Source organism: Empidonax traillii, unplaced genomic scaffold (assembly GCF_003031625.1).
Source record: "Empidonax traillii isolate 1590-97213 ecotype Southwest subspecies unplaced genomic scaffold, ASM303162v1 scaffold1718:size69318, whole genome shotgun sequence".
Taxonomy (NCBI): Eukaryota; Metazoa; Chordata; class Aves; order Passeriformes; family Tyrannidae; genus Empidonax; species Empidonax traillii.
This window is the reverse complement of record NW_020956911.1, coordinates 1-22,875: the sequence shown is the minus strand read 5'-3', so window position 1 is coordinate 22,875 and position 22,875 is coordinate 1. Positions and strand designations below refer to the sequence as shown.

The following is a 22,875-nucleotide window of genomic DNA, read 5'->3' as shown; positions in this document are numbered from 1 at the left end:
CTCTGACCAGTCCAGGGCCACCCACTCTGGAGGGCACGTCTGGTTGTTACAGGGCTCCAGCATCTTTGGCCGTGGGTGGGAGCAAGAGGCATCATCCAAGGTCTTCTCCTCGCTGGCAGAGATCTTGCGCTTGCAGAAGACGCTGCGCGTGCGGACGCCCTCGTTGCAGCTCCGGCTGCACTCAGACCAGTTCCCAATCACCCACCTGGGGACAGGACAAAGAGCAAAGCTTGGGAGGGGCTCAGAGGGCCAGGTTTGTCCTCATGCACTCAGCCCTTGGTTCCACTCTGGCCACAGCCTCCCAGGCAGCTCTGTCTGAACCTCCCCATCTCCCCTTCCCTTCAAGACAGGGGCAAGGACAGACAGAGGTGGGCTGAGATGACTTTGGAGGGACTCACTGAGTATTTGGGAGGAGAAAACTGCCCCTCTTCTGCAACAGAGCTGCTCCAGCCAGGCAGTGTCACCCCTGCCACCCCTGGATACCCTACCAGTGTCACACACGTTGGTGCCATCCTGGTTTAAAACTGATAGAAGGTGGAAAAGGATCCTTTGGAATAATTTTGGAATAATTGGATCATTTTGTATATTACCTGATCAACAGGATTTTTTTTTTTTTTTTTTTTTTTTTTTTTTGCTGTGGTGGGGGACTCTGACTCAGGACTGGCAGACAGGGATGGATTTCACCCTCTCTTCTACTCTGAGTTTCCCACCCTCCCTCCCTCCCTCCACCTGCTCCCTGCCACGGGACTCACGCTGGGGGACACGGCTCGGTGTTGCACGGCCTCTGCCTCTCCAGCAGTTTGGTGTCAGGGCTGCAGAAATGGTTGGAGACAGTCGAGCCATCAGAAAGTTTCCTGCACACCACAGACTGGATCTGGCTGCCTGCCAAGAGAAAAGAGGCAAAGGGGGAAAGAGAGGAGGATGCTGAGGAAATCACATGGAACTGGCCCCACAGCTCTGCTCCCGTGGGGGGATGTGACAGAACAGCCACTTGTCCCCGCACCTCAAGCCTGAACCTGCTTTTCTATTCATCACCAAGGCCTCCTCTGGCATCTCCACTAAAAACTGGGGGTGTGAAATGATGGTGTCAAACAACTGGACATGGCACTCAGTGCTCTGGTCTATTGGCAAGGTGGGGATCGGTGGTCTTGGATCTTTCCAACCCTAATGATTCGATAAATCTGTGATTCCAAAGGTCACCAGCCAGGGCATGTCAGAGGATGGAGGATCAAAGCATTCCAAGGATCTCATCCTCAAATAAACCTGTTCTAACCTTGGCCTTGTGACATTTTCTGGCCAGCACTGGAGGGAATAGTTGGAACAAGGAGGGACAAAGTCTTGGTTGAGGTCTAGCACACAAGACCAGGTCAGGGAACATTATTAAGGTCTTCTCTTCTGAACACCAGCTCAGTCCCTCACAGCCAGGCTCTCCAGAGCCACAAGAATGACCCAAACCTTGGTGTCAATCCCTATGGGAACCAGCTCAGGGGATTCAGGGAAGTACCAGTGGTGTTTCTGTTCACAGATGTGGATCAGAGGCCAAAGGGGCTGTTGTGACCCACCAATACATCCTTGACCCATCCCTGGAAGTGTCCAAGCTCCAGGACAGGACTTGGAGCAACCTGGACTAGTGGAAGGTGACCCTGCCCATGGCAAGGCGTGGAACAAGATGAGCTTTAACATCCCTTCCAACCCAAACCATCCCATGATTCTATGATATGCCACTTCCCACCACCTCCACCCCTGTGTTACAGCTGCAAGTAGCCCCCAGGTTGTTTGCCCTGGCACTCTGCCCACAGGGTTGTGTTGGCAGTGCAGGGTGGGAATGTGGAGAGATCTGAGAGCTCCTCGAGAGCAGAGCAGAGCAGAGCAGAGCAGACACCACTGTCCATGCTCTGTCTGCACGGCCCAGACACAACAGTGGGGAGTCCCAGCAGGGCAGACATGTATCCCCCCCCAAACCAAAATGGGATCAAACCTCACCCCCTGCACACAGCACAGAGCATTTGGTCCATGGGGTGTAGTGCCAGGAATACTGGTTGGAGCCGTCCCTGCTGATGGGGGCGTTGAACTTGTAGCGGATCCCCTGCTGCTCCGTCCGCACCAGGACCTGCAGAGAAAGGCACCGTCAAGGCATCAGTGCCACTGAACTCCAGCATGACCATCTGGATCACCCCACAATCTCCCTAAAATGCAGGGCAGATGAAATCTTCCCCCCTTTCCCTTTTCCAGTCCTTTCCAGAATTGACAGGGTAGCCACCAGTCACCTTTGAAGGTGACACAATCAGGGAACAAGTTCCCCTGCACTTAAAGATTAAATCATCCCAAAGCCTGGCAGGTTAGGGAGGGAGACCTGAGAATTTAGCCCAATTTACCCCTGATCTCTGTGTCCCCCTGATCTCTGTGTCCCTTTACTCCAGAGAGCAAGGGCAGGGGCTGATTAGCTTCACCAGCTTGAAGCTGAGCCAGGGGAGGTTTAGGTTGGATCTCAGGGAAAGGTTCTTCCCCCAGAGGGTGGTGGGCACTGCCCAGGCTCCCCAGAGCAGTGGGCACGGCCCCAAGGCTGCCAGAGCTCCAGGAGTGTTTGGACAATGCTCTGAGGCACAGGGGGGGATTGTTGGGGTGTCCTGGGCAGGGCCAGGAGTTGGACTGATGATCCCTGTGGGTCCCTTCCCACTCAGGACATTCTGTGATCCTGTGAACTCCCATGTGGCACGGTAAGTTCTCTTTAGCCCTGACCAGGTGGGGCACGAAGGAACCACGTTACCAACCATGACAAAGAGGGTGATGTTGGTGGGTCCCAAGGCCTCCAGTGACTCGGGCTCCTCAGGGGATCTCCTGTAGTGGAATGTGGTGCCGGCGATGTCGAAGCGCCGGGGGGGATCGATGGAGAGCCGCCCGTTGATGAAATACTCGCCACTCTCCCCTCTCAGCGCTGCAGGGACAGGGGGGAAGGTCAGCACAAGCCTTGTCTTACAGAGAGGGGAGAGGTGGGGTGTGGGTCAGAGTGGCACAGAAAATCAGTGTCTCATCTCAGCCTGCCCAGCAACCTCACTGCGGGAAGGGGGTGCCCTGGGGGGCTCAGCCATTGCTGGGGGGTTTAGTGTGGGGACACCTGGCAGTGTGAAAGCTGTGGCCACCAAGCCAGGCTCAAATCCAGCTGTGCAGACGAGGTCCCGGCTGCCGGGGCTGCTGGAGGCGGTGGGAGCCCCGAGCCGGGCTGTGCTTGCCCGGGAGAGTCGCTAGAGGGGGATCGGGCCGCTCGCTCCTTCCCCAGCGCATTCCCACGCTCTCCCTCCGCCCTCTGCCACCAGCGCTCCGGCACCGGCTCTGTGTCTTTCTCTGCTGGCAACCACCTCGGTGCCACCGCGCTCCGGGGCAGGGAGGGTGCTTCGTGCTCATGAGGATGCTCCCTGCATCCGGGGTGCCAGGAGAGATCCTGGGCTGGGAGAGCCTGGTGGCAGCAGTGATGGGAGCTTGGGGTGCCCACCCTGCCCACCCCTCCACTGCTGGGAGGGCAGAAAGTGAAGACAAGGGCAAAGAAAACACTCCTTGTAAAAGCAAGACAGAGCGTGGCTGAAAATCAAGCCCAAGGAAAACGTGAGCAGGTCTGTTTTTAATCTGCAGCCCAACGTTCAGGGAGAGGGGGCAACGCCAAAGGAGCCACAGGCAGTGCCAGGAATGGTGAGATGTGGGGTTTGCTCAGGGTTATGGTGCTGAGGGTAAGCACAGCACAGAGGCGGCACCACAGGGACAGGGGGGACACTCTGGGATACACTGCCCTGCCAGCAGACCCTGCTGCCCTGTCCAGCCCCCAAATCCCACCTGGGAGCACTGGCCCCATCCCTGGTGGCAGTGGGAAGTTCTCCTTGCTGGACCTTTCCCACACCCCGTTAACCACAGGGAAATGGCAGAGAAAGAGGTGCCAGGCTGGAATTTCAGCACCCCCAGCCCCATCTCACCCAGGTAGTTGATAGACAGGTTCAGCTCCCGGATGTCGATGTGGACGGAGCCCTTGGGAATCTGGATCACCTCCTCATAACCTGTGAGACAACCAACCCAGGGCCGGTGAGTTGGAATGCTCAGCCTCTGAGCCCAGAGCCAGCCCTGCCCTGGGCTGGGTGGGAGGGGGAGCCAACCCCCAACCCCTGGGTAAATGATGGAAAAAGCATTTTGGGCGCCAGGGCAGTGCCCTGGGCTGGCTTTGCAGTGATGGGAAGGTGCTGTGGAGGTGGGGCCTCTGTAGGCATCTCCCAAGCCTGGCTCCAGAGCAGTGTGAGCTGGAGAGAAGGGACTTGGAGCTCCGTGTCAGGGATTTGGGTGCCAGCACTGACTGGGGCACAGCCTGGTCAGGGCACAAGGGGGGGGGGGGTTTGCTCCCTGCTGGCAGCCCGGTCCTACCCCTTGGGGGTGTTTCTCTGGGAGATGTCCCTGCCTGTCCTGGGTGAAGCTGAGAAGGGATTTGAGGGTGGGTAACACTGGCCAGGCCACTCACTCCCTACCTCCCTCTGGCAGGGACTGGTTGAAGACGCCCTCGATGGTCTCGCAGGAGCTGCCGTCGCCCCCACACACACGACACTTGTCCTCCTTCGAGTCTGAGCCCAGGACACGGTCACAGCCCACGTGCTGCAGGGAGGGGGCAGCAGGGAATTAGCCATCCTGGTGGGACCTTTTCCTCCCCTCACCTGACCTGCAGCGTCCCAGGAAGGCCATGCCTGGGCTCCACCTCACACCCCTCGCCGCGCCATACAGTGCTCAGCGGCATCACCTCCCCAGGGACAGCCCTTGGGGTCTCTCTCCGGGGCTGAGGGGGTTGCAGGCAGAAATCCCATGACTGTGGGATAGATAAGGCAGAGATTGGGAGCTCCAGCAGCCCAAGGAAAGCCGTGTCCCTGCAGCTCATGTGTCCCTGTGGAGCCTCTGGCTCTGTCCCACTGCCACGGTCCGAGGGGGATCACGGGGATCACCAGCATCAATGGTGCAATGCCCCTTTCCTTTCACAGTGTGTTCACCCCCGTGGAGACAAAGAGATCCCAGAAACACAGGAAGGGAGAGAGACACAGACAGAGGGAGCCTGTCTGTCTGTCTGTCTGTCTGCCTGCTGGGGGACATCAGCCACTCCCACAGCGCTTGCTTATAATTAAACTTTTATGGCCTCTCCAGATCCCATTTCAAGGGGAATATCAAATGCTTGGGGCTACACAGGCTGTGAGTGTGGAGGCCCACGTGCACACCCAGGGCCTGGAGACAGGACAGGCACAAGCCCAGTGTGGGTGAGCTCCTGCCCCACAGTGGAACTGGGAATCGGGGAATCATGGAATAGTTTGGGTTGGAAGAAATCTTAGAGATCATCTTGTTCCACCCCCCTGCCATGGGCAGGGACACCTTCCACTAGCCCAGATTGCTCCAAGTCCAACCTGGCCTTGGATGCTCCCAGGGATGGGGCAGCCACAGCTTCTCTGGGCAGCCTGTGCCAGGACCTGCCCACCCTCAGAGCTGGGTGATTCCTTCCCAGCATCCCATCTAATGGTGGGATATTGGGAATATCCCTTTGGTAGTGGGAAGCCATTCCCCCTTGTCCTGTCCCTCCATCCCTTGTCCTAAGTCCCTCTCCAGCTCTCCTGGAGCCCCTTCAGGCGCTGCAAGGGGCTCTCAGGTCTCCCTGGAGCCTCCTCTCCTCCAGATGAACCCCCCCAGCTCTCCCAACCCTCCACCTCTCCCACATCCCACTGTGGGCAGGCTGCAGGCAGTGCTCCCATGCCCAGGGGGGGGTCTATCCTTGTCTCCCCACCCCTGTCCCCGACCCCAGCAGCACCTTGCACTCCCCGTTGACGCAGATGTCGTTGGAGTCCTGCCGACACGGGGTCCCGTCCACCACGGCCGCCGCCCGCTCCGTGTAGAAGTTGAAGCCCTCGGCCAGGCAGTTGAGGGAACAGGCCTTCACACCCCCTGGGGGAAGGAGCACAGGGGGTCAAACGGTGCTGCCAAGGAGAGAGGAAAGATGTGGAGAGGCAGGAGGGTGCTCCTGGCTGAGCAGAGGGACCCAGAGAAGCACCCCACGTGAGACACCGTCCCCCCTGCCCGGCCTGGGAAGCGCGGGGTGGATGTGATGGGGAAGGAAACAAACTTCTGGTTCTTTTCTGGGTTGCTCCTGGGTCTCCTGGCACTTTACAGCTCCTTGTGCCCACTTTACAGACAGGGAAACTGAGGCAGCAGCTCTTCAGCGACTCATCCAAGGTTTTTTTCAGCTCCTAGACTGCAGCAACCAAGTTTTTCAACTCCTACACCATTACCAGGCCAGAGCAACCATTTCCTTGTGTTCAAGGCTGGTGGATACTGAGTCCTTCACAGCAAAGATGATGACAGCAGCGTGAGGATGAAGGGGAAGGATGTCCAAGTTACTGCTAAAATATCTGTTCCCCACCACCCTTTGCCAAAGCATCGTGTATGGAACAGAGGCTGGATAGGTGAGTATTGGCTTATAGTGCCTGGGAGAAGGATGTGGGACCACTTATGGAAGGAGACACCAGAGCAGAGCAGTTCCCTGCCTCCTGCCAGTGGATTTTATCAAAGGCTGGTGTGGATTGTGCCATTTTCTGCCTTTTCCTGAGCACCCAGAGGAAACCCAGCAGCCTGCACAACCCTTTGCAGAGATGCCTGAGCCGTGGCAGTTCCCTCCTGCAGGCACCAGCAACAGTCCTGAGCCCTGTGCCAGGGCTGGGAAGCACCTGGGATGGGAGCAAATCTGCAAAACTTGCAACTGGATACAGCACATCAAAGGGGCAGGGGGAGGGGAGGGAGGCCCAGCTGTGCCTGGGAGCATCCAAGAGCAGCTGTGGGGAAGGAAGAGCAAAGCCGGGAGAGGGAGGAGCAGGAGGAGACACGAGAGGGGGAATTCAGCAGCTTGGAGGCATGTTGTGGAGCAGGATGCCTGGGCAAGCCCCTGGAGAAGGTCTGGGAGCCTGGGAAGCAGCTGCTGAGCAGGGGGAACTCAGCACCCACCACTGCCCTGCCTTTGAGAGCCACGAGCAGGGGCTGGACGTGGGGGGTCCTTGAACAGAGGTGGGATTGGGAGTCTGGGAGCTCCGTGTGGGATGGGTCTCTGCTGGCTCTCCTCATCCAGTCACTTGGGAAAGGCTGGCAGGTGGTGGATTTCTGCCTTTAAAAGTCTTATGGAAGAAAACTGGGGAGTGGGAGAGTGGAAGAGGAAGGAGGGGGAGAGAGGAGTGACCCTGAGTTGGTACCTGAGTTGGTTGTCCTGATGGCTGGAAGAGACCAGCACCCCCTCCTTGGTGACAATTTCCAGGCAGGATTTGCCCTTGGCAGCCCAACCAGAGGGAAGGACACTGGTGCCACTGTCCAGCATCTGCTGGGAGCTGCAGTGCCCTCACCACTCAGCTGGCCGAGAGGTACTCGGGTGGTTTGGTCACCTGGTCCTCGTTCAGGTGGCTCCAGTGACAACTGTGTGTCCCCACCACAGCAACACTGAGCAAGGGTGAGCCCAGACCCCAGAAAGATCCTTTGAAACAGCACAACATGCCTTGAAATTCCTGGGGATGGGAACTGTGTTCATCAGCAACCAGGATCCAGCTTCTCCCTGCGTGTGGATGGTTTGGTGGGAGCTGCACTTTTTAGGGTGGGAACATCCCAGCCTGGGCACTGCCCAGTCAATGCCACTAATTAGAATCAGAGAATATCCTGAGTAGGAATGACTCACATGGATCATCAACTCCAACCCCTGGCCCTGTCCAGGACACCCCAACAATCCCCCCCTGTCCCTCAGAGCGTTGTCCAAACGCTCCTGGAGCTCTGGCAGCCTTGGGGCCGTGCCCACTGCCCTGGGGAGCCTGGGCAGTGCCCACCACCCTCTGGGGGAAGAACCTTTCCCTGAGATCCATCCCAACTCCCCTGGCACAGCTCCAGGCCATCCCTCAGGTCTACAGCTCCCTGCTCCTGAACCCCTCAGCCAGGCATCATCCTGCAGACTTTGGCCCCCACCCCTCACTCTGGTTTGTAGTCCAAGGTCAGCACAGCCTCGGTTACTCCTTTGAATCTTTAACACAGCTATTAAAATAGAATATTTCCAGCTGGCCGCCTCTTAGGGTGTTTTGTTCCTCCTGCCTGTCCTCTCCCGTGGAGGAATTAAGGTTTATTACAATTTCTGATGAGCAATCTCCTGTTTTCTGCAAGGCCCCGCTCCTCCCCATCCCTCTCGCAGCCCCGCGAGCGGCTCCCGCATCTCCCTTGGCTCCCGCAGCCGCCAAGAGCCGAGAAAGAACAACCGAGCAGAACCCAGCAAAATAAACAAACAATTAAAGCCGCATTCCAGGAGGGATCTGCTGACTGCCGGGCTCTGAAAGGCTGAGCTCAGCGCTTCCAAACGTCTCCCGGTGCCGGGCTCTGGGCTCTGGGAGCGCTTGGAATCAGCGCCAGGAGAACAGGCTGTACCGACCTCGGTGCCGGTGACCCGGCGGTGTCACTGGGTGGCTCTTTCCCTTCCCAAATTCCCTGCAGGATTGGTGCCCCCCTCATTTCAGGCTCCTTGCCTTGGGGTGGGGGTGCTCCTTGCCCAGAGTATTTCTCCAATAATTATGGGGTCAAGCATCTGGTGGGCAAAGGGCACAAACAACCCCCTGAGCCAACTGCACCTTTTTGGGAAGCTCAGGGGTGCTGAGCTGAGCAGGGGAAGGGGCTCAGCAGAGGACCTGGGTGGTGAACAGCTCCCAGAGAGGGAACACGTGCCCAAAAATAACCTGAGGAGCAGACATGCTGCCAGCTGGAGGGTGGAATGCCCAAGGACGAGGCTGCCAACGCGGATCCTGGGGAGCTGCTTGTGCCAGTGGGGAGGGAGGGAGCGACACCCACCACACCAGAGCTCTCTGGGCACCACTGGAAGAGCCCAAGAGGCAGCGAGGGAGATGATGATCAGCCCTCAGTGCCTCCCCAAAGCTGGGCAGGGATGGCTGATGGCACAGGGGCTGCAAGGGGGAAACACAGGGCCTGGCAGCAAACCATCAGTGACAAGGGGAAGATGAGAGGGGGCTGTTCCCTGCAGGTCTTGTCTACGATATGGAGAAGGTGGAGGTGCAAGGGACCTCCCCCACAGATGTACCTCTGACCCCCAGATGACTCCAAGTATCACAAAATCCCGCTGGCATGTGAAGATGCTGCTGAAATCAGAGAATCAGAGAGGGGTTTGGGTCAGGGGGGACCTCCAGAGACCACCCAGTCCAACCCCCTGCCACGGGCAGGGACACCTTCCATTAGCCCAGGTTGCTCCAAGCCCCATCCAACCTGGCCTTGGACACTTCCAGGGATGATCATTCCCCACAGGCACTCTGGAGAGCTGGGAGGGAGCTCCCAGATCCCATCAAGGCATGAATGTGCCAACACTCACAGACTCCTGGGAGGGGGACAGGTCTTGTCACCTTATTTTACAGCAGAGGAAGCTGAAGCAGAGAGAGAAAGGGGCTCTTTTAGAAAGCCAAAGCAAAAATCCTTGTCAGAATCAGGTTGGAACTCAAGGGCTGATGTTGGACCAACCATTCCCTGGACTTCTACCACTGGGCCATGCCTGGGGAATAGAGAGGTCTGAGCTAGGGCAGCTCCAGCCTGCAGGGCTGTCTTGCACCTTGGCATCTACTGGGGTCTTTGTGTGACTTGCTGCTTCACAATTATTCCATTTCTATTGATCCATCCCCTGCAGCCTCAGCACATCTGCTGCAGCTGCAGGAGCCCCCTGGGAGCTGTGTTATTTACACAGCTGGGGAGGATTTCCCCACTCAAGTTCATTAACTACATGAAGGACATTTGCTGTTCATTCTCATTATTAAGAGATTTCTGCCACAGGGGCCTCCTCCCACCCCCTCTGCTTGCTGGACCTTCTGCAGGACACAGAACTGACCTTGGGATGAGGGAATTGCTGCTCTTTGGAGGATCCACCAGCTCCCATCCCCTCCACCTGTGCAGGAGCTGAAAGCTTTACCTGCCTGCCCTGTTTCCTCCCCATCAGACACCAACACTCCCTTCCCTTGTCCATCCTCCCCTTTGCTCCCTCAGTAGGTCAGGAAACAAGACCTGAGGGAAGAAGCTGCTCAGCTCTGGTGCTGCTGGGGTTGGTTCTGGCAGAGAAGATAAGGGGACGTTGCACAGGGGTAGGGGACCCAGGATGGGGGGACAGCAGTTGCCTGGAGGGGTGCACATCAATCCATAGCCACGTGAGGGGGTGGCAGCACATCCCAGGAGCACAAGAAGGGCAGCCTTCAGGATCTTGCTAGTGGGAATCCTGACTAAATGTCCATCAGACCCCCCTGGACCACAAGACCTGTCCCTGCAGAGCGTGAGGGAGGGAAAAGCCAGCTCTGTCTGAGCCAAGGGATGCTCAGCCCAGCCCAGCACTCACCCCCAGAGCAGATTTTCCAGGTGGGATGACCAGCCCAGCACTCACCCCCACGGTAGGTTTTCCAGGTGTAGTACTTCCCTCGGAAGGGGACGTTGTCGAACTCGGCGCACTGGAGCTCTCGGAAGTCCTGGGAGCCAGGTGGGCAGTCCTGGAGACACAGCCAGGGGTCAGGGCAGGGCTGGGGCAGCCTCACTGGGCTGCTGACACACTGACACCAGCCCATGGAGGAGAGGGACACCAGCCCTGACAGCGGGCACTGCTGCAGGAGGGCAGGAGGAACCCTCCTGCAAAGCTGGACATGATTTGAAGACCAACAACATTCAGGTGCCCCGTCTGAGATGTGTCACTTGGAAGCCCAGGGAAGCAATGGGACCCTCTATTTTCCTCCCCACCAGCCCGTGGAAGTTAAAGCTACCATTCCCCAGGTCCAAAGCTTCACTGAGCACCCCTACAGCACAATCCTTCCTCTTCTTCCCTCCAGGTTTAACCCTGAGCCCTGGGAAGCAGAGTCCTACCGGCACTCCGTGGAGTGTGGGAGAGGCATCCCTGCCATGTCAGAGCTGGAACCCTCTGATCTCTCCTCCCTCGCCTCTTCCTCTTTTCCTACAGCTTCCCACAACCCCCTGCACGGTGTGGGAAGGGCTCATCCCAAATCCTGGCTGGGGCACAGCCCTGCCAGCCCGGCACTACTCACATCGGTGTTGCAGGAGCGGTACCTCTTCCTCTCTCCCAGGCAGTACTTTCCTCCGATCGTGGGCCTGCCAAAACCAGGAATGAGATGGTGGAACCAGCTCGGGGCAGGGAGTTGTATATTTGTTGCCCTGAGGCTGCAGGAGCACCACTGGCTCTTCCCAACCCTGCTGATCCCTCATGGATGGGCTGGGAGGAGGAGCAGCCCCCAGCAGGGCTCCCACGCTGGGCTGGATGCTCCCAGTGGGGTTGCATGAGTGTTTTTGGGTCTGTGGCTGCAGATCCAACAGCAGCACAAAGCACTGAGCTGCTGGGGAATCAGGAGCCAAAACCCTCTGGGAGCTGAGCAGAGACCTGCACAGGCACCTGGCTGTGCCTTCTGATACCTTAAAATCTGTATTGTATAAGGTTTTAGTGTAGCTTGTTGGTACCTTTAGCTTTGGACAAGATTTCTAAAAGTGCTGTTTAACATTCCTTGTTCCTAATTTCAAGGCACAAGGGATTTTAACAAGGTGAAGTTTTCTACCTGTAAAACTGCGCTGAGAGGGAGACCTAACACTTGATATAAGCAGTCAAAGCTACTCAGGGGCCTTGAAACCATTCCAAAAGGGTCAGAGGAGACGAGGAAGACAAGAAGATGAAGGGGTGGTCTTTTTAGGACCACTGACTCAAATTTGAGAGGTGTGTCAGGGGCGTGGTGAGGGCGGTGCTATGGGAGGGGTGGTTTTGGAAGTGGGTGTAGCAGATGAGGTGATGCCCAAATATTGTGCTTGGGAACAGAATATTGTAATTAGAACCTGAATATTGTAATTAGAAGCTGAATATTGTAATTAGATGATAATACAAAGTTGCAAAAAGCCTCTGCCATCGGCGTGGGCAAAATATTCTTGCAGTAAAGAAGTGGTTTTTTGCCTTTCAGTACTCAAAAACAGTCCTGAGAATTATTTCTCTGCTTTTTCAGGCAACACTTCTCCATGGGACTGAGCAGTGCTGGACATGGCAGGGCCAGGCTGACACCCTCAGGACCCCCCCCACGTACCGTGGGCTGTCGCAGTGGCGCACGGACGAGGACACGCCACCGCCGCACGTCCTGCTGCATTCCCCCCAGGACGACCAGGACCCCCAGGCTCCATCCACGCCCTCAGGTCGGGTTCCAAAGGGCACACACTCCCTCTTGTAGCACCACTGCGGAGAGAGAGAAAGCTCTGAACACCCTGAGCACGCGGTCTGACCTCCTAGAGTACTCTCCGACCTCGCTCGGACGTGGCAGACAGTTCAGGGCTGGGGTGTGGTTTGATCCTGGGAAATCTGGGCTTGGAGCTGCACAGGCCTTGGAGCCAAGTTTCAGAACCACAGAATCACGGGAACTTACGAGTTTAGATATCGTTATTTTAAGATACAATATTTAGGATATGATATTTTAGAACGTTTTATTATTTTATAATATTCTGGAAGGGTCATCAGGCCCAACTCTCATGTGAATGGTCTGTACAGGGACTGAACCCACCACCTTGGAGTTATTTAGCACCATGCTCTGCCCAGCTGGGCTCTCCATGGCACAGGGCACTCGCCTCTCTCTGGGCACCCTCTCCTCCAAGTCACACTGTCACCAGCTCTGTGCATTCCCAGGTGGGAATTGGACTGGAATTGCTGCTGCTGGGCAGAGCCAAGATCCCTGGGGGACATGGACACCTCCACTTCCAGCTGCTCCCTCCCAGGACAGAGTGAGCTTTGTGTGCACTGGGCTCTCAGGCTGTGGTTAATGTGCTAAAACGACCTGACCTGCAAAGGGCCCAGGTTAAAAGAAAGTTTCAGTTGCAGTAAGAACGTTGTTGCTGAGGATCCTTAAAGAACCCGCCTGTCCCTGTCCTGCTGGGAGACAGATGCTCATGGAAACTTGCCTGTGAAGCATTTCCCTCGGCCCTGGAAATCATCCCACACCCCCTGGAGTCCCCAGTGATGGGAGGAGTGGGACGGTGCCAGAGGAGTGGGACGGTGCCAGAGCCGCTGCCGTTCCCCGGGCACGGAGCCCACCCCGTGCCTTGGGGGCTGAGATAATCCCAGGAAGGAAGAAACCGCTGTGTGCTCCTTCCAGGGGCTGATAACCCACCCTGGAGCTGCTGGCACGGCCTCTCCTGGCTCCCTCTGAGCCAAGATCTCCACGGGCAGCCCAGCCAGCCGGGAAAAATGCCTTCCCAGGACGTGCAGGAGGGACCTCCTGCACACCAGCACCTCTCCAGAGGAGGATCCCAGCTGGAGGAGATGCTCTGCAGGCACAGCCTGAGCAGTTCTCTGCTCCAGACTGGAGGGACTGAGGCTCCTTCTTCTGCAGGCAGGGCCCAGGAGTTCCCCAGCCCCTGCAAACCCACACTGAGAGCATCAGTGGTGGGTCCCTTCGAGCTCAGCACAGTCTGTGATTCTGTGAGTCGGTGATGGGCTCTGTCCTTGCTCCAGGAGCAGATCCCAGCTCCCTCTCCTGTGGAAAACATGGACTTGTGCAGGCTGAGAGACCAGATGTGAGTGGGGGGGCATGTAGGGAGGGAGGTTATGGAAATGAAAGCATCCTCACAGGTGCACTGGCCATAACCTGGGTGATAAGTGATTGAATAATGGGAATTAAAATAAAAATACAAAGGGAAAGCAAACCAGGCAGGGAAGGAACCAGCAGGATGTTGAACCTGGGGCACCTTGAGGGCAGCAGGAGCCAGACCTCAAGTCACTCTCTGTGGGTTCTGGGTAAGGTGAACCCAAACAACCACAGGAGATCAGTTAATAATAATAATAAACAGGGAGAATTTTGGAGGAGGAAACAACAGAGGACTGGGATGTGGGCACAGCCACCATCCAGCAGAGCTTGGCTCAGCCTTCCCCCCTCACTGCTTCCCCAGCTGGGTGGGAGAGCACAGGAACTCAATCTCTCCTCTAATCTTGCATTCCTCCAATACCTTAAATACCCTGATCCTTCCCTCTGCTCTTCCCAGGAGATAGGGAGAAGCCAGGGAAGACCTTGGAGAGCTGCTCCAGCCAAGGGGCTGAGGCCTGGGGGCCACCAGCCAGGAGCTCCAGCAGTGCAGAACCTGAACACAAAGTGTATCTCCTTCTACCCAAGGGTATCAAATCACTTCCAGAACATGAACGGGTACACAGGAAAAAGAAAAAGCCCAGGAAAGGAACTGGGGGTTCCAACTGAGCCAGTATCCTCACTGGGAATTGCTCCCGTGATTTCTGGGGGGCTGTGACTGCTTCACTTCTCTCAAAGCTTTTGAAGAAGCCTGGTTATAAAACAACTTGTAAGTGGGGGGGGGAGAAAAAGAGAGATTTAGAAGTGGGAAAAGCTGGTAAAAAGAGATGACTAGGAGGGAAAAGAATGCCATTGTCTCTGGTGAGTGTGCAGCAGGAGGGGTGTCCAGCCCCAGGAGCTGTCTGCTCCTCTCTGACCTAATTTCCACAGAAATGTTTGCAAAGAAGAATGAATTTGTCAAAGCCATCCTTGTTCCTGCACATCAGCTCCTCCAGCTTCTTAAGGATTTGAAAATTCCTAGGGAATTATTTTTTCTCTAGTGGAAAAACACATGTCCATTGAATGGGGAATGTCCCAGCCCTGAATCTCCATTGTCCCAACCATTATTCACTTTGTAAAGGCTCTTTGTCTTAGCAGTGCTACCCATTTGCTTTATACTGGTGCAAATGGGTGTAGGAGGAGCAGGGAATGAAGTTCTGTGAGCCATCAAGTCAAAATTCACGTTCAAAAAATATATGGTCAGGAAAAATCCCGCCCTTCTCTCTCAGCTGAGTGTGAAAAACAAAGGTTTCATCATATTTAGCCAGTTTTTCACAAGTTCCTCTGAAAACATGTTACAAATCCATTGTGCCTCCTGGGAAAACTGGGGAATAAATCCCTTTTTTCTCAGGGCTGCCAGGAGATCCCAGCAGACCTGAGGACAAGATGTTCATCTAAGGAATATGGTGTGGTTTGAGGATCACTTTACTGTGCTTCAAGTGAGACCAAGAGGCTGCTGGGGCAGGGATTTCATATTCCATATTCCAGCATTGCACATATTCCATATTCCAGCATGACACATGTTCCATATTCCAGCCCTACACAAGCTGAACTGTCCCTTGGGATGATTAAGGGCCCCTGGGCTCCTTGGCCCATCCCAGACTCCCTCCACGCCAGCGGGGAGGGCGGGGATGGCTCCAGACTGGGAGAGACGGGGTCGGACAGGCCGGTGGCTGCTCTTAAATCAACTCCTCACTCCCCAGTGCAAACAATAATCCCAGTTGCTGCTGGGAGAGGGGTTCGACCACTCACTGTCAACTCTCTGCAGTGCCCTGGGCTGCCTTACCCCCTTCTCAATGGTGTTGGTTTGGCAGATGGTCCCCTCGGCAGCAGGGATGCTGTTGGTGATGCAGCGGTTGCTTTTACTCAGGCACCATAACTCGCTGCAGACTTCCTGGAAAGAGGGAAGATTTTGGGGGAGAGAGAGGGGGAGGGAGGGAGGGAGGGAAGAGACAAAGAAACAAAATCAAGATTAGGATTTGCTTGTGCCAGGGGCTGCAAGGCTGGGGCAGCAGCACCTCAGTGTGCTTGGGAGGCACCAGCCAGGCCGGGACACAGGGCACGAGTGTTTTCAGCTTGGTGGGGGCAAAATGAGACCAAATCCTGCCCCAGGGGCACTGACTGCTCACCCCCTTCTCTGGACTAATCTTAAACACTTCTCCCAGGGCTGGGATTCTCTGCATGTGGAGGTTCACTGAGGTGCCAGAGCCAACTCTCCAACCAGCCCATACCCGCCCCGTGCGGCACAGAGGGCACCTTGGACACCTCAGTGAGGTCTGAGCTAATCCCACCATCCTGACGCCCTCCCCAGAGGAGACACCTAAAATCCACAGCTGAGTTTTCTGCCTGGCCGTATTCCTAATGAAATGACCGATGGAAAACTTGCTGCTTTGCAGGGAGCAGCTTGACATGACTTGGGGCATGACTGAGGTTATACATGAAAGCATTGAGCAGGTTCACAATGGCAATGGAGGAAACTCTGGAGGTGTGAGAGCAGAACTTGAATTGCTACAGCTGCTGGTAATGCACTCCCAGCACTGTCATAGAATCATGGAATCAGTAAGGCTGGAAACAACTCTCAGATCACTAAGTTCAACCGTTCCCTCAGCACTGCCATGGTCACCACTTACCCATGTCCCCCCAGTGCCACATCCACAGGATGTTCAAACATTCCCAGGGATGGTGACTCCACCACTGCCCTGGGCAGCTGTGCCAGTGCTTTACAACCCTTCCCATGGGGAAATATTCCCTAATCTCCAATCTGAACCTCATCTGGCACAGCTGGAGGCTGTTCCCTTTTCTCCTGTCCCTGTTCCCTGGGAGCAGAGCCTGAACCCCCCCAGCTCCCCCCTCCTGTCAGGGAGTTGCAGAGCCAGAAGGTCCCCCCTGAGCCTCCTTTTCTCCAGGCTGAGCCCCCCCAGCTCCCTCAGCTGCTCCTGATGCTCCAGGCCCTTCCCCAGCTCTGTTCCCTTCCCTGGACACCTCCAGCCCCTCCAAGTCTTTCTTGTCCTGAAGGGCCCAGAACTGGACACAGGATTTCAGGTCAGGAATAGCAGAGTGCCCCAGGGTGACCCTTCTCTCTGTCACCAAGAGCTTGCTGGTGACTTTCCAGCTTCAGTCACAGATGGTTTGGGTTGGAAGTGACCTTAAAGATCATCCAGTTCCAACCCCCTGCAGTGGCAGGGGCACCTTCCACTAGCCCAGGGTGCTCAGTGCCTCATCCAATCCAGCCTTGAATCAGTGACATCTGCTCTCTCTGTCCTCATTATTCCCATTAATCATCCACTCTCTCTGGCATGGAGCAGGAAGGGATGTTGCCATCCCTCTGGAGATTGTTTATGTGGGCACAGCATGGGTGGACTCACACATTTACCCCGATTTACCCGAGCCCTTTGTGCCCTTTGGGTTCATCCCAAGCCACACTCACGACAGGCTGGGTCATCACAAGGACATCTTGTGCTTTTGTGATCCTTGTGTATGCACAGGAAGTGTCCACCCCAGTTAAAAATCAGCTGGGAAACAGGCATGTAAACTTGGGAAGCTTCCACTCCCTGCCTCTGGCTCAGCTCAGGAGGGGCACAGGCCCCAGCTGGCACCACCTGACATCAGATACCACAACCATGGTATTTGGACCCAGGCTTTTTCTGCTGCATCTGCCCCACATCCAGCAGGCTTTGGGCCTGGGAGAGCCAAACTTTGCCCTTTGCTCACCAGGATGAGCTGGTGAGACCACCAGGAGGTGAGTTTAGTGTTTAACCATGAATACATGAACGTTCAAAGTGGTGACCTGGCTCACCTCAGTGGCAGGGCTGGGCTTGTGCTTACAGGATTTTAAGAGAAGTTAAACCCTGCACTGAGAAATTTCCTCCTTCACAGCCTTCCAGGGTTTGGGCTGGGGTGAGTGCACATGGAATCATGGAAACATTAAGGTTGGAAAAGACCTCCAAGGAAAAGACCTTCAAGGTCATTGAGTTTAACCTGTGACTGATCACCACCTTGCCTAGACCAGAGCACTGAGTGCCACGTCCTTGAACTCCTCCAAGGATGGTGACTCCACCACCTCCCTGAGCAGCCCCTTCCAATGCCTAATAACCCTTTCCATGAAAAAAATATTAGACAACTCTGCTGCCTGTGCATCCTACTGCGCTCTCTAGAGGAACGTGGATGTGTCAAGGAGCTCAATCAGCTCTTCAGCATAGACACTTCCCCTCATCACTCTGCTCAGACAGCTGCCAGCCTTCAGCAGGTTAACAACAACAAAATGTGAGGCTGAGATCCAGGAGGACTCCTTTCTCCTGGAACATCCTTTCCTTTCAGTGGTTTTCTGAGTGCAAAGACCAGGGGATGGCAGGGGAGGCTTAGCTGGGCAGCTGTACCTACAACTGCACCTAAAAATGTACCTACAGCACATTGCTCCACCTCACCTGGAGGAAAGGTGGTTCTCCTGCTAAGTTTGCAGGAGCACACTGAACAGCACAGCAACTTCCAGCAAGGACTATGGAAAACATGTCTGTGTGCAAAGAGCCTGGATGAGGAGAACACAGCAGCCAAGGCACCAGGCAGAGGCAAGACACCTCTTCCCATGGGATTAACCTGACCAAAATGGAGCTGGGCTCAACCTCTGTGGATAAGAAACCACCTTGGTCCTCTCAGAGGGAAGCAAGTCAAGAGCTGACGGAGAACACGCCGGTGGCTCTTTGTTTGGAGCAGGACAGCGAAGTGATGGGGCTGCAGAGGGACAGCCCCACATCCCTTTGTCCTTGTCCCCCCCATCCTCCACCCCCTGGGAACCGATAGTAAAGCAGGAAGGCTCTCTACCCCGTATTTACACTGGCGAGATTTAACTCCGTACTGGAAGCGGCACTGCTCGTCTGCATCGTAGGCCTGGCCCGGAGCCACGGTGGGGTAGACAAAGTCCTGCTTGGGAGGAGCGTTGTTCAGGCACAGTCCCATCCCAGAGCTGGAAAGGAGAGGGGAGAATCAGAGCTGGAAACACGCTGGTTCCTAGGGAACTCTGGAAGTGTTCATCTGAGGGTTCATAGAATCACAGAATACCCTGAGCTGGAAAGGACCCACAGGGATCCTCCAGCCCAAACCCTGGCCCTGCCCAGGACACCCCAACAATCCCCCCCTGTGCCTCAGAGCATTGTCCAAACACTCCTGGAGCTCTGGCAGCCTTGGGGCCGTGCCCACTGCCCTGGGGAGCCTGGGCAGTGCCCACCACCCTCTGGGGGAAGAACCTTTCCCTGAGATCCATCCCAACCCCCCTGGCACAGCTCCAGCTGCTCTGCAGGGTATCACCAGCCCCAGCAACCAAATTTTGCAAGGAGCACTCCTTTCCCTCCCCCTTCCTGGCTGTTCTCTGAGCTCTCTCTTAATCAGTGCCCCTGTCACCACCCCCAGCCCCAAACCCTGGGGTCTTGCCCACACTATGTCCTGGTGGAGGCTCCCTGGGGTGGCCAGCACAGCCCTCAGAGGGACCCGACACGAACTCCTTGTCCTCCTGCAGGCCTGCCGAGGCCTGGGGTCACCAGAAGACAGGGCAGCCTTTCCCAGGCTGTCCAGGGGTCACTGAGGGGGGACAGGTCTTGCTGTGGCCAAACCTCAGCTGCCAGATGGGGGATTTGGGGATGAGCCACGGGGCTCGGCCAAGCTGTGCAGGACAGTGGGGCAGGCGAAGCCCCTTGAGAGGAGAATTTATTGCTCCTCTCCCTGTGTTCCAACTGCAGCATCACTGGCTGAAGTCTGGTATTTGGACTCCCTGGGGGCTTCCCTCCACACTGACCCCACACACACGTGCTTCTTCCAGCCATCACTCCAATCCTATCCAGTCCTTTTATTACACAGTGCCTGTATCCTACCAAAATCCTCCCCCAGGTTGATCCTGACTGGTTTTTTTGTGACAGAAGCCTGGGAGCTGCTTGAACCCTGGATGAGAAGCCCTTTCAGGCTGCAGAAATGTGACTTAGGCACGGTGACAGTATTGAAATTTGGGACCTAGGAGCCTAAATCACAGAATCATAGTAAGGTTTGGGTTGGGAGGGATCTTAAGACTTGGCAGGGACACCTTCCACCATCCCAGATTGCTCCAAGCCCTGTCCAACCTGGCCTGGGACACTGCCACTGTTTCTCTGGGCAACCTGTGCCAGCGCCCCACTACCCTCACAGGGAAGAACTTCCTCCTAATATCTGATCTAAATCTACTCTCTTTTATTTGAATCCATTCTCCCTTGTCCTGTCCCTCCCTTCTCCTGAATCCTGAGGTTGCTTTGCTAAAAAAAAAAAACAAACACCAAACTTTTCTCCTACTTTGCTCATTCCCACTGGAAACTCAGTGCCTGGAGTTGGTGCCCACACCATGCAGACCCAGCCCTGACTCCAGACCCTCCTTCCCCACCACACCAACCCTTCCCTGCAGTCCCTGGCTGAACTTCAGAACCATCCAAACGCCTCCAGAAGCCACTGATCCATCTGCGGGTGTGGGGGAGCCTAAATAAAGGTCACCAACAGCGGCCAGAGCTTTGGCAGGCAAGAAAAACGACGGGAAAGTCTGAAGGAAGGAAGGAAAGCACGTGCCTCTTGGGGTAGGATGAGGTGCTGGGAGACAAAACAGAAGGGCTGGGTGCTTTGGGGGCTTTCCTTGGGCTTTACCCCCTCCCCAGGCGACTGTGGGAGGTTGGAGGCGCGTGGCGGCCGCGAGGTGGGAGGAAGGGCGGGGTGAGGTGGGTTCCTTACTCCAGGAAGCTGGTGATGTAATCCCTGCTGCACGTGGACCACACGAACGGGTTGGTCTTCATGGTGATGTGGGCAGCCATCAGCTTGGCCGTCTCCTGCCCCCGGGAGCCGCAGCTGTTGCCAACCCCATCGTGGTTCATGCCGAACCTGGAGGGCACCGCCGAGGCGGAGAGAGGGCGACGGATGAGCTGCCGCCTTTGCCACGCGTCCTGCTCACCCACAAGGGAGGGTTTCCAGCTCCTCTTGGCGGGGAAAAAACACCCCGTGCCAGCTGCTGCCAGGGGCCCGTGCCGGCCCAGTACTCACGTGTGGCCGATCTCGTGGGCGATGGTGAAGGCCGTGGCCAGGCCGATGTCCTCGTTGATGCTGCAGCTTCTCTCCCGCTCGCACATCCCGCCCACGGGGGCCAGGCCTGGGGAAGGCAGGCAGGGCTGTCACACAGAGCATCTGCTGGCATCAGCATCAGTCATCTGGGGCTGACTGATGCGCTGCACGCTCCTTAACACCCAGCACAGCCTGCTGGCACTGACCAGTTCCTTCCCGCTGCGCTCTGGGAGGGACTCGTGGCTCTTACGGGCTGTGGTGGCTCAGCACTGTCAGCTGAATTAGCACTGACAGGCTCAGAAATGCTGAGAATGGGTCAAAATCCTCGGAGTTTCGTATCCAAACCCCAAACTGTGCAGAGGGGGGGGAGCAGTCCCTGTCTAAACACTGGTGGGGGGGAACCTGGGAATGGCTGCACCGGCACTTGGGAATCCAAACTCGGGCAGGGCAGCCTGGGCAGAGTAAGACAAGATCCAGCCATGGTTCTGGAATCCACCACGACCAGGAATCCAGCCTCGAGGGTTGGATCGTCAGGGAAGGGTCTGACTCTGTTCCTGGGATGAACTGAGCCATCACAGCACCTCCAGCCTCACCTCCCTCCCAGGCTCCTCATCTGCAGTCTCATCAGGTCAGAGATCCACCAGCTTTTCCCTTCTCACTGCAGTGATTCAGAGCAGTAAATCCCTCCCTGACTGCTCAGTCTAGACCAAGGCAAGACAAATTAGGAGCTGCAGCCAGAGAAAGCTGCAGGGTCTGTCTGTGTCTCACCGTTTCAATAAAGAACTCCCTTTATAGTCATCACAAAAAAAGGCTTATTTCTCTCTGCTAAGCCAGGAACACTCCACTAGGCCATGGACCAGCCCTAGATGCGAGTGGTTCTTAATCATCAGGCTGGACCTGACCCAGGGATATAACAGAGAAGTGTTCCAGAGCCCATCTGTCCTCTGGGTTGCTGTTTCTAGTGTTTACAGAAGTGAGGAGGCCGGAAACCACTGGGCTGTTCCTGGCTCTGCTGCTGGTCCTCGTGGTGCTGTTGGGCAAGTGCTGCCCCTCAGCCTGTCCCCTAAAAAAGAGGGTGGCACAGCATCCTCCTCACCACCCCCATAAAGTTCTCTGTGCTGCTGAGAAGTGCTGGCAAAATCCTACCTACCCAGGGTGCCACAGGGTTTGTTCTTGTAGATGCAAATGTCGTATCTGCAAAGAAGAGAAGGCAGAGTTTATAAAGATGCTTCTAATTTTCGGTGGCTCCAAAACGGCACATCCCCCGTTTTACCCATGTGGTCACACCCAAACCACTCATGGAACACTTCTGGGATGGAAAGTGCCCAGTGGCAGCAGGTAAGATGCCTCTGATCTGTGTTGTCCAACACTCACTTTCCCCAGGCTGAGATTCACTGTGGGTTTTTTAATGACATCTCCTGTCCTTTACCTCTGGGCAGTGCTGAGCTGGGGCAGAGGTTTGGTTTGGATGAAATGTGGTGGTAGGACGTGTCCAGAGAAGGGAAATGGGGCTGGGGAAGGGTCTGGAGCAGCTGAGGGAGCTGAGGGGGCTCAACCTGGAGAAAAGGAGGCTCAGGGGGGACCTTCTGGCTCTGCAACTCCCTGACAGGAGGGGGGAGCTGGGGGGAGTCCCAGGGAGCAAGGGATAGAAGGAAATGGCCTCCAGGGAAGGTTTAGATCAGATATTAGGAAAAACTTCTTCATGGGGAAGGGTGGTCAGGCATTGGCACAGCTGCCCAGGGCAGTGGTGGAGTCACCACCCCTGGAATTGCTCAAAAAACCAGCAGACGTGGCACTTGATGGCATGGTTTCATGGGCATGGGTGGGAGAGGAGAGGGGCACTTTCTGGTCTGGACACTCAAGTCCCTTGCAGTAAATTGCATCAACCAAATAGAGAATCCCAGAATCCCAGAACGGTTTGGGTTGAAAGGGACCTTAAAGATCATCTCATTCCATCCCCTGCCATGGGCAGGGACACCTTCCACAAGTCCAGGTTGCTCCAAGCCCTGTCCAGCCTGGCCTTGGACACTGCCAGGGTTGTAATTTTGATTTTTTTTTTTTTTTTTTAAACTAAGGAAAACATTTCAGTTTGAAAACATGTTCCATTTCAAAACCCACTGTGGTTGCATGAAAACGCTCAAGTGATTTTTTTATATATATGTAG

The 22,875-nt window shown here is 55.9% G+C and overlaps 1 protein-coding gene across 1 annotated transcript in view; it reads right to left on the bottom strand.

Annotated features, from left to right (window-relative positions):
• The window catches only part of ADAMTS10 (ADAM metallopeptidase with thrombospondin type 1 motif 10), a gene marked incomplete at its 5' end in the record, with an annotated part of 24,580 nt that extends 2,670 nt beyond the window's left edge, over positions 1 to 21,910 (bottom strand). Inside the window, 15 exons of the mRNA XM_027908465.1 lie at positions 3 to 205; positions 753 to 882; positions 1,984 to 2,110; positions 2,772 to 2,935; positions 3,963 to 4,043; positions 4,503 to 4,626; positions 5,816 to 5,949; positions 10,448 to 10,550; positions 11,097 to 11,160; positions 12,132 to 12,277; positions 15,439 to 15,546; positions 18,471 to 18,612; positions 20,388 to 20,534; positions 20,694 to 20,799; positions 21,862 to 21,910. Of these exons, the coding sequence (XP_027764266.1) occupies positions 3 to 205; positions 753 to 882; positions 1,984 to 2,110; positions 2,772 to 2,935; positions 3,963 to 4,043; positions 4,503 to 4,626; positions 5,816 to 5,949; positions 10,448 to 10,550; positions 11,097 to 11,160; positions 12,132 to 12,277; positions 15,439 to 15,546; positions 18,471 to 18,612; positions 20,388 to 20,534; positions 20,694 to 20,799; positions 21,862 to 21,910 (1,828 nt within the window). The remainder of the gene's footprint in view (positions 1 to 2; positions 206 to 752; positions 883 to 1,983; positions 2,111 to 2,771; positions 2,936 to 3,962; positions 4,044 to 4,502; positions 4,627 to 5,815; positions 5,950 to 10,447; positions 10,551 to 11,096; positions 11,161 to 12,131; positions 12,278 to 15,438; positions 15,547 to 18,470; positions 18,613 to 20,387; positions 20,535 to 20,693; positions 20,800 to 21,861) is intronic.
• Between the last annotated feature and the right edge of the window lie 965 nt (positions 21,911 to 22,875).